Raw genomic sequence first — 16,832 nt, forward strand, 5'->3', positions numbered from 1 at the left:
ACATTGCAAACCCTCCTCTGCACCCTAGAGCCTGCTCCTCAACCCTCTGCCCCATCCCCTTCCACACTGCAAACCCTCCTCTGCACCCTAGAGCCTGCACCTCAACCCTCTGCCCCATCCCCTTCCACACTGCAAACCCTCCTCTGCACCCTAGAGCCTGCTCCTCAACCCTCTGCCCCCCTTCCACACTGCAAACACCTCGTCTGCACCCTAGAGCCTGCACCTCAACCCTCTACGCCATCCCCTTCCACACTGCAAACCCTCCTCTGCACCCTACAGCCTGTACCTCAACCCTCTACCCCATCCCCTTCCACACTGCAAACCCTCCTCTGCACCCTACAGCCTGCACCTCAACCCTCTACCCCATCCCCTTCCACACTGCAAACCCTCCTCTGCACCCTACAGCCTGCACCTCAACCCTCTGCCCCATCCCCTTCCACACTGCAAACCTTCCTCTGAACCCTAGAGCCTGCACCTCAACCCTCTGCCCCATCCCATTCCACACTGCAAACCCTCCTCTGAACCCTAGAGCCTGCACCTCAACCCTCTGCCCCATCCCCTTCCACATTGCAAACACCTCGTCTGCACCCTAGAGCCTGCACCTCAACCCTCTACCCCATCCCCTTCCACACTGCAAACCCTCCTCTGCACCCTACAGCCTGCACCTCAACCCTCTATCCCATCCCCTTCCACACTGCAAACCTTCCTCTGAACCCTAGAGCCTGCACCTCAACCCTCTGCCCCATCCCATTCCACACTGCAAACCCTCCTCTGAACCCTAGAGCCTGCACCTCAACCCTCTGCCCCATCCCCTTCCACATTGCAAACACCTCGTCTGCACCCTAGAGCCTGCACCTCAACCCTCTGCCCCATCCCCTTCCACACTGCAAACCCTCCTCTGCACCCTACAGCCTGCACCTCAACCCTCTGCCCCATCCCCTTCCACATTGCAAACACCTCGTCTGCACCCTAGAGCCTGCACCTCAACCCTCTACCCCATCCCCTTCCACACTGCAAACCCTCCTCTGAACCCTAGAGCCTGCACCTCAACCCTCTGCCCCATCCCCTTCCACACTGCAAACCTCTCCTCTGAACCCTAGAGCCTGCACCTCAACCCTCTGCCCCATCCCCTTCCACATTGCAAACACCTCGTCTGCACCCTAGAGCCTGCATCTCAACCCTTTACCCCACCCCCTTCCACACTGCAAACCTCTCCTCTGCACCCTAGAGCCTGCACCTCAACCCTCTACCCCATCCCCTTCCACATTGCAAACCCTCCTCTGCACCCTACAGCCTGCACCTCAACCCTCTACCCCATCCCCTTCCACACTGCAAACCCTCCTCTGCACCCTACAGCCTGCACCTCAACCCTCTACCCCATCCCCTTCCACACTGCAAACCCTCCTCTGCACCCTAGAGCCTGCACCTCAACCCTCTGCCCCATCCCCTTCCACACTGCAAACACCTCGTCTGCACCCTACAGCCTGCACCTCAACCCTCTGCCCCACCCCCTTCCACACTGCAAACCCTCCTCTGCACCCTACAGCCTGCACCTCAACCCTCTGCCCCACCCCCTTCCACACTGCAAACCCTCCTCTGCACCCTACAGCCTGCACCTCAACCCTCTGCCCCATCCCCTTCCACACTGCAAACCTTCCTCTGAACCCTAGAGCCTGCACCTCAACCCTCTGCCCCATCCCCTTCCACATTGCAAATACCTCGTCTGCACCCTAGAGCCTGCACCTCAACCCTCTACCCCATCCCCTTCCACACTGCAAACCCTCCTCTGCACCCTACAGCCTGCACCTCAACCCTCTATCCCATCCCCTTCCACACTGCAAACCTCTCCTCTGAACCCTAGAGCCTGCACCTCAACCCTCTGCCCCATCCCCTTCCACACTGCAAACCTCTCCTCTGAACCCTAGAGCCTGCACCTCAACCCTCTACCCCATCCCCTTCCACACTGCAAACCCTCCTCTGCACCCTACAGCCTGCACCTCAACCCTCTACCCCATCCCCTTCCACACTGCAAACCCTCCTCTGCACCCTACAGCCTGCACCTCAACCCTCTGCCCCATCCCCTTCCACACTGCAAAACCTCCTCTGCACCCTACAGCCTGCACCTCAACCCTCTGCCCCCCTTCCACACTGCAAACCCTCCTCTGCACCCTACAGCCTGCACCTCAACCCTCTGCCCCCCTTCCACACTGCAAACCTCTCCTCTGAACCCTAGAGCCTGCACCTCAACCCTCTGCCCCACCCCCTTCCACATTGCAAACACCTCGTCTGCACCCTAGAGCCTGCATCTCAACCCTTTACCCCACCCCCTTCCACACTGCAAACCTCTCCTCTGCACCCTAGAGCCTGCACCTCAACCCTCTGCCCCACCCCCTTCCACACTGCAAACCTCTCCTCTGAACCTAAGAGCCTACACCTCAACCCTCTGCCCCATCCCATTCCACACTGCAAACCTCTCCTCTGAACCCTAGAGCCTGCACCTCAACCCTCTGCCCCACCCCCTTCTACACTGCAAACACCTCGTCTGCACCCTAGAGCCTGCATCTCAACCCTTGAATGGGGGCCCCATAAGTTTGGAGAGAAACAAGTTTAGGTCCCCGTGGGGGACGGGCTGGCGGATGTGGGGTAGAGCCTGTCCAGCCCTTTCAGGAACCTGTGGACCATCAGATTGGCAAAGAGGGTTTTTCCCCCTTATCCTGGATGGAAGGCCAAGATGGCCACCAGGTGAACCTTGATGGAGAAGGTAGAGAGATGCTGGAGCCTAAGGTCCCACAGGTAATCTAGGATCAGGGGACTTGGAACCCACCTTGGGTGCACCCCCTTCTGGGAAGCCCAACAGCAGAATCGCTTCCACTTGCCCAGATACGTGGCCCTGGTAGAGGGTTTTCTGCTACCCAGGAGGACCTCCTGGACTTATTTGGAGCAATGGAGCTCCTTTGCTGTTAACCACAGAGCTTCCACTATGTCAGGTGCAGTGATTGCAGGTCCAGGTGGCAGAGCCTGCCCAAGTCCTGGGATATCAGGTCCGAGACCAGTGGGAGGGAAACGGGCCTCTCGCAGGATAGGCTGAGGGGGGTCGAAAACCAATGTTGTCTGGGCCATGCAAGGGCAATTAAAATCAGGGACACCCTGAACCCCCAGACTTTCAGGAGGACCTTGTGAACTAGCGGAAGAGGTGGGAAGGCGTACAACAGGCCTCAAGACCAAAGGAGGAAGAGGGCATCCCCAAGGAATCCTGCCCCTGACCCATGAGGGAGCAGAAATGAGGGCTCTTCTTGTTCTGTCCCGTGGAGAACAGGTCCAGGTGGGGAAACCCGCACATGCGGAAGATGGAGTGGGCTACATCCCAGTGCAGGCACCACCCATGACCCGCAAATGATCTGCTCAGCCTGTCCGCCAAGACGTTCTGTGAGCCTGGGAGATAGGAGGCCATTGGGTGGATGTCCGCCCCGATGCAGAGGTCTCACAGGCAGATCACCTCCAAGCATAGGCGAAGGGCACAGGCCCCGCCCTGCTTGTTTATGTATGTCACCACTGTCGTGTTGTCCGACAGAACGAGGACGGACTTGCCCCTCAGGTGGGGAAGGAAAACCACCCAAGCCAATCGGACTGCCCGGAGCTCCCTGACATTGATATACAGGGAGGTTTCGTCCTCAGACCACATACCTTGCGTGTGGAGGTCTCCTTGGTGAGCTCCCCAGTCCATGTCCAACACATCCATGACCAGTCAGATGGATGGCTCTGGTCTGGAGAATGGAACCCCTGCACAGACCTCTGCCTGGTGGGTCCACCATTCCAATGCAAGGAGGAGGGGACGGGCACTGTCAGCACCATGTCCCAAGAGTGGATGACCAGGTTGTGGACCTGCGATAGCCATATCTGTAGCAGGAGCATGCACAGTCTGGCGTGCTGCACTACATAAATGCAGGTGGCCATGAGGCCTAGCAGATGCATGCAAGTCCGGGCGGTGGTCACCAGAAAGTTCTGGAGCACCGACAGCTGTCTGTATTGTAAGAAACCGGGATCTGAGCAGAGAGCTTTCTGCGCCAGGGAATCTAGGGTGGTGCCCACAAACCCTATTGTCTGGGTAAGAGTTAGGGTCAGTTTGTCCAGATTCAACAGAAGGCTTAAGTCTTCGATGAGACTGCGGACCGTGATGATGTGGGCTCCCCCCTGAGTCTCTGACTCCCCCCTCAGGAGCCAATCGTCTAGGTAGGGGAACAATTGGACATCCCTTTTTCTGAGCTCAGCACCCACCACTGCCATGCATTTGGTGAAGACCTGAGGGGCTGCAGAAATACCAAAGGGGAGGGCCGTGAATTGGTAATGGTCCAAGCCCACGGTAAACTGTAGAAACCTCCAATGGCGGGAGGTAATTGAAATGTGAAAGTATCTTTTAAGTCGAGGGCAGCATACCCGTCTCCGGGGACTAAGGAAGGGATAATGGACGCCAGAGTCACCATTTTGAATTTTGTCTTGACAATGGAGTTTAGAGCTCTGAGGTCCAGAATGGGATGAAGGCCCCCTTTCGCCTTTCGAACCAGAAAGTAACGGGAATAGAATCCCCTATTCCGAAGCTCGGAGGGAACGCATTCTACTACCCCTAGCATGAGGCTATGATTTATTTCCTCCTGTAGTATAGGCTCGTGAGAGGGGTCCCTGAAAAGGGATGGGGTAGGGGATTGGGAAGGAGAGTGCGAGTGGAAAGGATTACATAATCCCTTTTCACTATCTCCAGCACCCATTGGTCCGATGTAACAGACTGCCAGGCCTGGAGGAAATGGGATAAACGGTCCCGGAAAGATAGAGAGGAGACTGGTAAGATGCCCTCAAGGGTCCCATCAAAACCTCTGATGGAGCCCTGGGGGCTTGTTAGGGGGCCCCTGGCTATTATTAGGGTCTAGGCACGGCCAGCGCCTGTCATTCCTGCCATTGCCACTCCTGCTCCTATGGCGGGCGAAGTCGGGGCATGGGCCCTGGGGAGGCACCCTAGGAACATTCCTATTTGAGTAGGTACTCCTCTGGGTAGCAGGAGTGTGCAGGCCCAAAGACTTTAACGTTGCCCTGGTATCCTTGAGACCATGAAGCCTCTGGTCAGTCTGCTCCGAAAAGAGTGAAGGGCACTTGAACGGGAGTTCCTGAATGGTGTTTTGGAGCTCCAGCGGCACCCCAGAACCCTGGAGCCATGAGCTACGGCACAGAACCACCCTAGTGACCATCACTCGAGCAGTGGTGTCCACCATGTCGAGAACCACTTGGAGAGCCGCTCTGGAGATTGCTCTCTCCTCATCGCGAAGAGCTTTGTTCTCAGAGCGGGAGTCCCTGGGAAGCAAGTCCGTAAACTTGTCCATGGACACCCAGGTGTTGTATGTGTAATAGGACAATTGGACTTGCTGGTTGGCAATGCAATATTGGATGCCCCTAACACATAGACCTTCCATCCCAGCAGGTCAGACTCTTTGGCCTCCCTATTCTTAGGGGTGACAGCAAGCTGCCCTTGTCTCTCTCTTTTGATTAACGACTTGCACCACCAATGAGCCCGGGGGAGGGTGAAAGAAGAGATGTTCATTACCCTCTTGAGGGACAAAGTACCTCCTTTCCGCAGGCTTATCCATCGGAGGAATAGAGGCGGGATTTGCCACAAGGCTTTGGAAATTTTGGCCACTGTTTTGTGGACTGGTAAAGCCACTCTATAAGGGGTGTCAGCATGCAGAATGTCAACAGTAGGATCCGAGTTGTCAGAAACCTTCTCCGTTTGAACCCCCAAACTTTGGGCCAGGCAGCGAAGAAGGTTCTGAGGGGTTCTAGCATCCATGGAGGGCACAGACGAGGTGGAGCTGGCTAACGCTTCATCCGGGGAGGAGGATGATGACCCCTTTTGGACCTCACCCACAGGACATCCTTGCGATCTGGATCGTCCAAGGTGTCTACGGGTGAAGTGCGGTGCCAGCACAGATTCCAAAGGAGTTGCAGTGCGCCGAGACATGGACTCTGGCTTGTCGTGGTGCCGAGGCAGTGGAGGAGGCATGGCCGCATGGGAGGCCTGCACGGAGATAGGTGCCGATGGGCCCTGGGGCAGTGACGGTGCTGGGCGATGTTGCTGCACCAAGTCCAGTGCCATGTCTTTGGCCGGTAGCAGGGTAGCCTGTGCCTCGATGGCCGGTGCCGCATGCAGTGCCGTCGGGGCCGGGCGATGTCTGCCCTCATGCACCATGACTTTGGTCGCCCCGGGGGGCGATCGGTGCCAAGAGTCCTTGTGCCGCCTAGGGGGTGCCAGAGTCGGAGGAGGAGGCAAGAGGAAGGACTCGATTAAAACCCTCACTGCCTCTAAAGCCTCCGGTGTAGATGGCTCAGGGAAGTCCTCCTGAGGGCTGACGTCCCCTCGCTGGGAGACAGGCCCACCCGATCTAGAAGGCTCAGGCTCTGGGTTCGTCGACACCATATGCTCCACTGGAGGGTGCATGGAGGATACATGCCTAGGTGGGGATCAATCCCTGTTAGGCCGCCGCCTCTTCTGAGGCACCGACGATTGAGAACGGTGCCGGGGCCCCTGTGGTGCCAGAGAGGCACGGTGTGCGGAATTGTCGCACACCGGGGCCAGTGCACTCCAAGAGGTCGGTGCTGAGTCCAGTGCTGGTTGGAGCGCTACTTCCATGAGGAGGATCTTAAGGTGTGACTCCCTCTCGTGTTTTGTCCAGGGCTTGAAGGCCTTACAGATTTTACACACCTCTGTAAGGTATGCTTCTTCCAGGCACTTTAAGCATGACAAGTGTAGGTCACCCCACGGCACAGGCCTATTACACTTTTTACAGGGCTTAAAGCCTTGCGGGCTGGGCATGCCCTGCCACGGGCGCATGGCATGCCGCGACGGGGAACAATCAACAGAAAATAACAAAAGAGTCTTTAACTTAAATTGCAGACACTTAGCTGAAGATCAACTAGAGATTGAAGAAAAACAATGAAGACAATGATCACGTTGAGGAGCTGAGGGTTGTTCCAACGGCCATCATGGTGGTAAGAAGGAACTGAGTGGGTGAGGGAGCCAGCAGGGGTATATATGGGCCGGTATACCAGCGCCACTCCAGGGGGCTCCCTGCTGGCCCTAAGGGTACTGCTGCGGGAAAAACTTCCGATGATGCGTGCATGCTGCACACACACACCTATATTGGAATGCACATGAGCAATCACTCAAAAAAGAATGAGAACCTACTAATCCTCCAAGTGTAATCAACATAATTGATGCATAATCAACACATCAGACAACACTGGTTACTAGAGAAAAGTGTATATCCTACAGAACTGAATTTCTTTTCAGATTCCACTGTCATTTGGATAAATGAAAAAGTACATGTACTATACTAGGATCATCTTGACACCTTTGACACATTCTCGAAAACTGGACCTCAGCTAATAGATGCACTTATGTTGGCAGACCAGGTGCCAGTTTATGCCAACATCCCACCAGCCCTCACTGAATGCTTACAAATTAAGAGCTGAAAGACAGGCCAATTCATTTGTGTAGCCAATTCACAGATCAAAAAGACTGCTAAATGTGTGAGAGTGAATTAGATGTTTAAACATAAAAAAAATAGGATGTTACATGTGCTGTTTCAACTTACCTGTATCCCATTGTAATAGCAAAGATTTACATTGTCTATACTGAGATAACTAAATAAGTCACCGACCTCAGAAAGAATCATTATGGAATGCAAATGAAGAACTTTAGCAGAAAAGTGCTCTTTTCAGAGCACTTCCTATAAGAAGAAGCTAGAAATAAGGATTCACATCACATCATCAGAGGCATGTAGATTAGGCTACCCGGCATAGGGAAATGAAGTCGCGATTTAAAAAATCGCGGCTTCATTTAAATTAAAATGGCTACTGCGCTCTGCCGACCAGCTGATGATCAGCTGTTTGTTGGCAGATCGGGGCAGTCTAGACGCATGGGGGTCAACAAGGAAGCCTTTGTTGACTGGCGCAGGTAAACCTGGTTTCATGAGGCATATCTCCGCCAGTTGACAAAGGCTTCCTTGTCAACCGTGACACATCTAGACTGCCCCAATCTGCCGACAAACAGCTGATCATCAGCTGGTCGGCAGAGTGCGGCAGCCATTTTAATTTAAATAAAGCTGCGATTATTTAAATCACGGCTTCATTTCCCTATGCCCGGTAGCCTAATCTACATACCTTTGACGACAGAGGCATGTAGTCTAGACATACCCTATATAACTCTTTATTTTATTTTCTTAGATAATAAGCCTTTAGTTCATTTACTCTTGAATTGGTTACCAGCATTGTCTTCGATATAAGATAAGATCTAAGGTACCCACTAATTGGGGGATAAGTGATGGTTCTCTTGGGACTGGGAGCAACCTGAATATGATGTGATTTTGGAGTGACATTTTATCAAAAACTCCAATTTGTCAGGGTGGCAAGATAGACTGGAAATCCTAAGAGGATTGTCTATGGCTCCATGGTAGGACTAGTAAAATGATTCAGGAGTTCACATTTGTTACTGGCTTGGTGAAATCTAATTATAGAACATACCACTATGTCTGCCCTGCTTTTTATGGTCTGCCCTGATGTAGCCATTCCACATTGATATCACCAAAAAAAAAAAAAAAAAAAGGAATGATGTGTAATTTGAACTATTAAGAAAAAAATACATGTTTTCCTCCTTCTGGAAACATGGGACACACGGGTATTTCATTCCACAATACATCTCATCCCAAGAAATGGACAGACCACAAGTTGTCTGTATTTTACCTGAGCTCTCCAGTAGTGGCTGAAGGGTTAAAGATAATCTCTGCTCCATTTAGACTGTACATGAGCCAGTTGAGGGGATGATGGCGCCCAAAACAGATATTCACAGCAATCCTTCCAAACTGAGTCTGGAACACAGGATGCCCTGTGTTGCCCTCCATATAGTAAGTAGACTAGGAAAAAAACACAAGCAGGTATCTTCAGGCACTGTCTCCATGTTTATCCATCCTTCAGAACCAGAACCTATAACCAGCCTTTAAAATTCATTAGATTTCTGGGGCCCAACAGTATGTTGTCAGCCCCTCAGCCACTACATATCTGCACTGTATGTACAGATCCAACAGAAATGGCTGTCTTGAGGGACAGAGATCAAACCCTAGACCATTTTTACTTCTCTTTACTCACTGTTTGACAAAAGGGCTGTGCCACATGGTTTTTTCACATACTCCTATAGCAATATGACATTCTCCATAGACTTTTTGACCTTATTGCCCCACCCACCATGCCAAAATGGTAAAAGCAAAAATTATAGCTGCTGCAATTGAAGGCAAGGGAGATGAGTTATGATGGTACAAAGAAGGAAGAGTACTCAGAATGGAGAGTTGGATAAAAGTCACATGAGCTTCCTTTCCCACTGGCTCACGTTACATTGCCATCAATGCCAACAGGAAGTAAAAACACTCAACTTTGTTTGGTTCAACAGACAAGGAAGTAGGAGGTCATGCACTTGGTAGCTTCTGCAGGCCAAGTTTATTGTACACAAGGAACCCCTTGCATTTTCTCCATTCTACCCCACAAGCTCCCTGAGTGCCATGGTCCCATCCTCAATATTTCAGGAACTCTTTGGACCAGACTGAAGAAGTTCTGTGAAGCATGAAAGATCTTGCAAATAAGGTTTCATCCTACAAAACAGCTAATATCACATCTAGTTCTTGCAACTTCTGACTCAAAAGAGAACTCTACCAAATAGCAAAGATCTGGCCTTAATGCAATACAATTTACCATGTATTAATTAGTCACAAAGGAATTAAAAAATCATTAAGTTCAGAGTTATAGATATCTACAACACTAAAAAAATTCGGTTAAAAATCTTTTTTTTCTTACCTTAAACCATTAACACCTATATAAACTTGTTTGAAATGTAATCATGCAAATGAACTGGTGCACACATGCACCATGTGTAGTCTGCTTCCCCTTAAGTCCTTTCCAAGAGAACTCTAATGGTACTAAAAGAAGTCCCCCCTCCCTTAACTGCCTAAGATAACAGCCGCTTTTGCGCAAAATCTTGCCATCTGTCTACACTAGCAGCCTGAATTTGCGCAAGAGCACTGACGTTCTAATGTAAGAATTCAATGCTTCTTGCGCAAATACTTTGACGCTCCCACTCAGGGATAAGCCCTCTTGTGCAAGAATACTTGTGCAAGAGGGCCAGAGTAGACAGGCACCTTAATTTTTTGTGCAAGAAAGCCCAATGGCTAAAATGGCCATCTGAGCTTTCTTGCACAAAAGCGCGTCTATACTGGGCACGGATGCTTTCGCGGAAAAGCACTTTTTGCGCAAAAGCATCCGTGCCAATCTAGATGCTCTTTTGCAGAAATACTTTTAATGGAAAAAATTTTCCGTTAAAAGTATTTCCGCAAAATCATGACAGTCTAGACGCAGCCGTAGACTGTAGCAGTCCTGTTTCCTGCAGCCAGGGAGGAAGCTCTCCCTATGAACTATGAACAGTTTAAAAGTGTCTCGATTCCTCCAGAGAGGGTTGTCACCTATCTATGGAGACAGGCTAACACATGACTACATGTTTTGTTAGTCTTTAAGGTGCTGCTAGACTATTTGTTATTCTTTAAAGTTTTTACAGAAAGCTGGATGTTGTGAAGAGAATCTAAAAAAGTGGGCCTTCTTAAATCCAGATCCAGGGAATGGAATGCCCTAGGGAAAAATCAGACATGCATATAGTGTGCTTAATTTTTTTTAAGATAAGGACTTAAGAGAAAACTCTGGTTCTAAATAAATAAAATTTTATTTAAGGATGTAGCTTGATCACTGCATTTGCCACTATCATTATATTGAGCTGGAACAGAACTACATGGTCCGTGCCTATCTGAGATAATCATGGGTAGCATCAAAGGACAGTAATCTCCGGCCTGGTCTGAGAATAAAGGAATCACATGATTTAACCACAAATTTGACCGTAAGAGCCACTCATTACCAGCTATCCAAAAGCCCTCTGCTCTGTAAACTCCTGTCAGCCCTAACACACTCACTATATTTAACATCTTCAGAGGGGCAGCCGTGTTTGTTTATAACAGGAAAATCTTTAAAAACAACAAATAGTCTAGTAGTACCTTAAAGACTAACAACACATATAGATAGTTGCTCTTGCAGTATTCATATGTAAAGAGTGTAATGTGAATTATCAAATGAAAGCTGGTGAGATGCCAATCATTAATGTCACCATATGATGTATGTTAAAACGATGTGAAGAGTCATGTGTGTGCTGGAAACATGTCCCTAAAATGCTTTGGGATAGAGTTTATCAAGCAAGTTTATCCTCAAAAAAGGAATGTTGATTTGCCTGTATACATAATGTACATGATGCACAGTGATACCAGAAGCAATAAACATTTCATTTGCATCTGAGGTAAACACTAGTTATCAAATAAGAAAACAGCATGCTGCCAGTCCATCAGAGGGAATACAGTCTGAACCACAAGTAAGCATCTTCATTCTGGAAACAGAATGTAATGAACTTGTGTAATATAAAAAACAGCAAACAGGCATCGAGGGAATACAGATGTCAACACTCTTTGCATCTATGTAAAGCCAGTCCCAAATATGTGGGCTGGTAATTCAAACCAGCTGAGGTGAGCAAACTGCTTTAGACAAAGGTTGGAACCTACAGAGGTTATATTAATCTCTCAGAAGCCTGTTATACTTTTGTTTTCTTTGTAACCATTTTCTGCTCTGCTTGGTATCACTTTAATCTGTTTTAATTAATAAAATTCATGGACAGTCCATGACCAAAGGTCACAATATGACAGAGGTCTATAAAATCATGAATGGTGCCGAGAAAGTAAATACAGAATTATTATTTACCTCTTACTTACATAACACACAAACTAGGGTTCAACACGATAAAATTAATAGGCAGCAGGTTTAAAACAACTGTAAGAAGAAGTTACTCACCCTGTGTAGTAACGATGGTTCTTCGAGATGTGTCCCCGTGGGTGCTCCACTCCAGGTGTCGGGCCCCGTCCCGGCGCCGCTGGTCGGAAAACTTCTATAGCCGTAGCCGAGCCGGACCGCGCACGCGCGGACGCAGCGCGCGGCGTTCGCGCCTTTGCAACGGACCGGCTCCCCCTTGTCAGTTCCTCTCACCGCTCGGTCTCTGAAAGATAAAGCAGAAAGACCCGGAGCGGGGAGGAGGGTGGGGCGTGGAGCACCCACGGGGACACATCTCGAAGAACCATCGTTACTACACAGGGTGAGTAACTTCTTCTTCTTCTTCGAGTGGTCCCCGTGGGTGCTCCACTCCAGGTGAGTATAAAGCAGTAACCCAGAATGCGCTCCGGGTCAGTTATTTTCTACTGTGGACAGGACTGCAGAGGCTACCGCTGTATCTGAAGCCCACCTCTTAGTTACGGCATAATGCCGTGCGAAAGTTGCGCTAGAGGCCCAGGTAGCTGCCCGGCAGATATCCGCAAGGGGAATACCCTTTGCAAAGGCAGTGGTAGTCGCTACCGCTCGCGTAGAATGAGCCCGAGGTAAAACAGGTAGAGGCTTATTCCTAAGCAAGTGGCATTTCGTAATACAGAGAGTGATGAGATTTGCAATGCGTTGAGTGGAAAGCGCTTTGCCCTTTGATCTAGGTGCCAAAGATACCAACAGTCTGTCAGTGCGTCTCCATTGACGTGTTCTATCTATATAGAAAGAGAGCGCACGTCGGACATCGAGCGTGTGAAACAGAGCGTCCCTAGTTGAAGAATGAGGCTTGGGATAAAAAGTCGGGAGGACCACAGGCTCGTTAATATGGAAGGAAGAACAGACTTTGGGAATAAAATCTGGGTGTAATCGCAGCGTCACTGTATCTTTGGAAAAAACTGTAAAAGGAGGGCTTGCCATCAACGCCCCCAGTTCACCTACCCTTCTTGCCGATGTAATTGCAAGGAGGAAGACTGTTTTCATTGTTAGCATATGCAGAGAAACTGATGTCAAGGGCTCAAAAGGTGGGTACATAATGGTGTCCAATACTAAATCCAGATTCCAAGAAGGGGAAGGCGCCCTTCGTGGTGGATGCAAATTTAGGAGCCCTTTGAGGAACCTCTTTGTAATTGCATGGGAGAAGAGCGAGGAACCTTCTATTGGCTGGTGAAAAGCACTGATGGCTGCCAAGTGCACTCTTAGGGACGATAGTGCCAGCCCTGAAGTCCGTAAGTGAAGGATGTAGTCCAAAACGTGTTGTAGAGGAGATGAGAGAGGGTGTATGTTGTTTTGAATGCACCAGTTAGCGAATCTCCGCCATTTTGCAAGGTACGTGTTCCTCGTAGAGTCTTTCCTACTGTGTAGAAGTATTGTCTTGACCTGCTCAGAACAGCGATTCTCATCCCCTTTTAACCACTGAGGAGCCACGCCGTCAAATGCAACGCCTGCAGTCTGGGGTGTAACAGCGTGCCTCGTTCCTGAGTAAGGAGGTCTTGGTGAAGAGGAAGAGGGTAAGGTGGTTGAACTGACATTCTGTGTAAGAATGGATACCAGGCTTGCCTGGGCCACGCTGGCGCTAGCAGAATGACAGTCGCCGCTTCTAAGCTGATTTTCTCCAGTGTCCTGGAGATAAGCACTGTGGGGGGAAAAGCATACAGAAGTGTCTTCTTCCATGTGACCAGAAGCGCATCGCCGAGAGAGCCCTTGCCGAGCCCTGCTCTCGAGCAATACAGGCGACATTTCTTGTTGTTGTATGTTGCGAATAGGTCTACCTATGGAATCCCCCATTTCTGAAATACCACAGAAAGTACATCTGTCCTTATCTCCCACTCGTGATCCGTGGGGAATTGCCTGCTGAGAGAGTCTGCAATTACATTGGCGGTGCCAGGTAAGTACGACGCTGCTATGGTTACGTTGTTCTGTATGCACCAGTTCCAACATCGCACTGCTTCGGCGCATAGGGATCGTGACCGTGCTCCTCCTTGTCTGTTGACATAATACATTGCAGCTATATTGTCCGTCAGTATCCTCACTGTCAGACCTCTGATGTGGGGAAGAAAATGTTTGCATGCGTAGAAGATTGCCCGAAGCTCCAACAGATTTATGTGCAGACGCCTTTCGCTGGGAGACCATTTGCCCTGAATTCGTTCGCTGCCCATGTGGGCCCCCCAGCCGATGAGTGAGGCATCCGATGTTATCTGTACCGATGGTTGTTGTCGATGGAATGGAACCCCTGGCAGAAGGTTTTGCTTTTTCGTCCACCACTGCAGGGATCTTTGGACATGCGGAGGTAGGCATACTACCTTTTGGATGTCGTGCCTCACAGGGACATAAACTGTGGACAACCAATGTTGGAGACCCCTCAGGTGGAGGCGCGCATGAGGAACTACAGCAGTGGCCGCTGCCATGTGGCCCAGGAGACGCAGGCAACTGTGTACCGATACCATGGTGTTGCTGGTTAGTATGGTCACGAGATCCTTGATCGCTTGAAACCTTTCGTGAGGTAAGTAAGCTCTTGCCGTGCGTGAATCGAGGTTTATCCCTATAAACTTTATGAATTGCGTCGGAATAAGTGTTGATTTTTTCCTGTTGAGGAGGAGGCCGAGTGACTCGAACGTTTGTTCTACCGTCGCCACCATCTGCGATGCCTCTCGCTGCGTGGCACCTTTTATTAAACAGTCGTCCAGGTATGGATATATTATCACCTGTAACCGACGCAGATGAGCTGCCACGACGGCCAGGGTTTTTGAGAAGGCTCTGGGTGCTGAAGCCAGACCGAATGGTAGAACCCGATACTGAAAATGATCGAGACCTATCATAAATCGCAGAAAACGCCTGTGCGCGGGATGTATTGTGATGTGAAAATACGCATCTTGTAAATCGAGGGCAGCGAACCAATCGTTGACATCGAGGGATGGGATTATGGAAGTCAGTGTCACCATTTTGAAGCGCTGTCTGCGAAGATAACGATTCAGACGTCTTAGATCGAGAATGGGTCTCCAGCCCCCCGTTTTCTTTTCCGTTAGAAAGTATCTGGAATAGAACCCTCTTCCCCTGAACTGATCGGGGACCCTCTCTATCGCTCCGATGTCCAGGAGGTGATGGACTTCCTGTCGCAGGAGATCCTCGTGAGATGGGTCCCTGAAAAGGGACGGGGAGGGTGGGGTGGTGGGAGGAATGGAAGTGAAAGGAATGGTGAAGCCGCTGCTTATGACTTCCAGAACCCACTTGTCCGATGTTATTGCGACCCATTGATGATAGTAAGGTCGTAAGCGGTGGTGAAAAATGGGTTTTGTCTGTGTAATGACGATTGGTATGATGCGCTTGCCCCCGACAAGGGAGTCAAACTTGCTGTTTTGAGGCGGGCGTGCCCGTCACCCTGGGTGGTGGTGGACGCCTTCGTTGAGGGCGCTGTCTAGGTCGCGACTGGTCGAACGGACGATTTGTTTGCCTCCGAGACTGATAATCGTACCGTCTTTGGTATGGAAAATAACGACGGCGGCGGAATGGCGGTGCGTACATCCCCAGCGTCCGAAGTGTCGTTCTTGAATCTTTTCCCGTGTGAAGCACCTCATCTGTCTTTTCTGCAAACAACCTCACCTTGTCAAACGGGAGGTCTTCTACCTTGGAGTGCAACTCCTTGGGCACTGCCGCCGTGGCGAGCCAAGAAGAGCGCCTCATGGACACCGCTGTTGCCACTCCTCGAGCTGCTGTATCTGCTATATCCATGGCTATCTGAAGATTGGCCTTGGAACATGCATAGCCCTCCTTGAGGATCGATCGTAACAACTCTCTGTCCGCCTCCGATGATCTTTGGGACAGGTCTGTAAGTTTCGCTATACTGTCGAAGCTATGATTCGCCAACAGAGCTGTATAATTCGCTATGCGAAGAAGCAAGGTGGCCGATGTATAAACCTTTCGGCCAAATATGTCAAGTTTCTTTGCCTCTTTATCAGCCCCCGCATTCTTCAATTGTGGGTTCTTAGCCCTTTGGAGAGCTGCGTCGACGACCAAGGAGTTTGGTTGCGGGTGAGTAAACAGAAATTCCGAGTCTTTGGATGCTATAAAATAACGCTTTTCCGCCGGTTTCGAAGTTGGTGGAGTCGAAGCCGGGGTATTCCAAATCTCTGCTGCTGATTGGAGGATCGCCTCGTCCATAGGAAGAGCAACCTTAGATTGTTGTTTGGGGTGTAAATTTCTCCAGAGCTTAAACTGCTTCGTTGGAGTGTCTGCTATCTGAACCTCTTGAGACTGGGCTACTCTCCTAAAAAGGTCTTGAAAGTCTTTAGTGTCGTCCGGGGGAGATGGATCCCCTTCAAACACTGCATCGTCTGGGGAAGATGTCGAAATATCTTTTTGAGTTACAGATCGTAATTGATCGTCCGTATCCGATATCTGGCCTTCCTCGGGCTCAGATAGCTGAACTGAAGGCGAAGGATTCTGGTGCTTAGGCGATGCCCTCTTCCAGTGTTGAATTGGAGATGATTGACGTGCCTCATGAGGAGTATGGCAGCAGCAGTGATGAGAGCGAGAATGAGGTCTCCCATATCCCGAAACTGACCGGTGACTTCTATATTCAAAATGGTCAGGGGAAGACCTTCGCGAGGAATATCTGCTGTCATACCGCCTATGATAAGATCTAGGCGGGGAGTAGCTAGGTGAGCGGGATCTGTATGATGATTCCCGACGGTAGCAATGATATCGTTCCCGATGGTCAGAGTAACAAGATCTTGACCTACAGCGAGGAGAAGGCATTGTTGGGCTATGAGACAACGGAGGATGACTAGCCCTCATTGACTGAGAAGGAGAAACTGAAGGCTGAGGTGAAGGTGAAATTGAATGCCTTCGTG

The 16,832-nt window shown here is 50.3% G+C and overlaps 1 protein-coding gene across 3 annotated transcripts in view; it reads right to left on the reverse strand.

Annotated features, from left to right (window-relative positions):
• UPB1 (beta-ureidopropionase 1) overlaps window positions 1–16,832 on the reverse strand; it is a 70,292-nt gene that overhangs the window by 29,501 nt on the left and 23,959 nt on the right. For all 3 annotated transcript variants that reach the window (XM_075897988.2, XM_075897989.2, XM_075897990.2), the window contains one exon: window positions 8,785–8,954. In XM_075897988.2, coding sequence (XP_075754103.1) covers window positions 8,785–8,954 — 170 coding nt within the window. The remainder of the gene's footprint in view (window positions 1–8,784; window positions 8,955–16,832) is intronic.

The sequence above is a fragment of the Pelodiscus sinensis genome, chromosome Z (genome assembly GCF_052426305.1).
Source record: "Pelodiscus sinensis isolate ZL-2025 chromosome Z, ASM5242630v1, whole genome shotgun sequence".
Taxonomy (NCBI): domain Eukaryota; kingdom Metazoa; phylum Chordata; order Testudines; family Trionychidae; genus Pelodiscus; species Pelodiscus sinensis.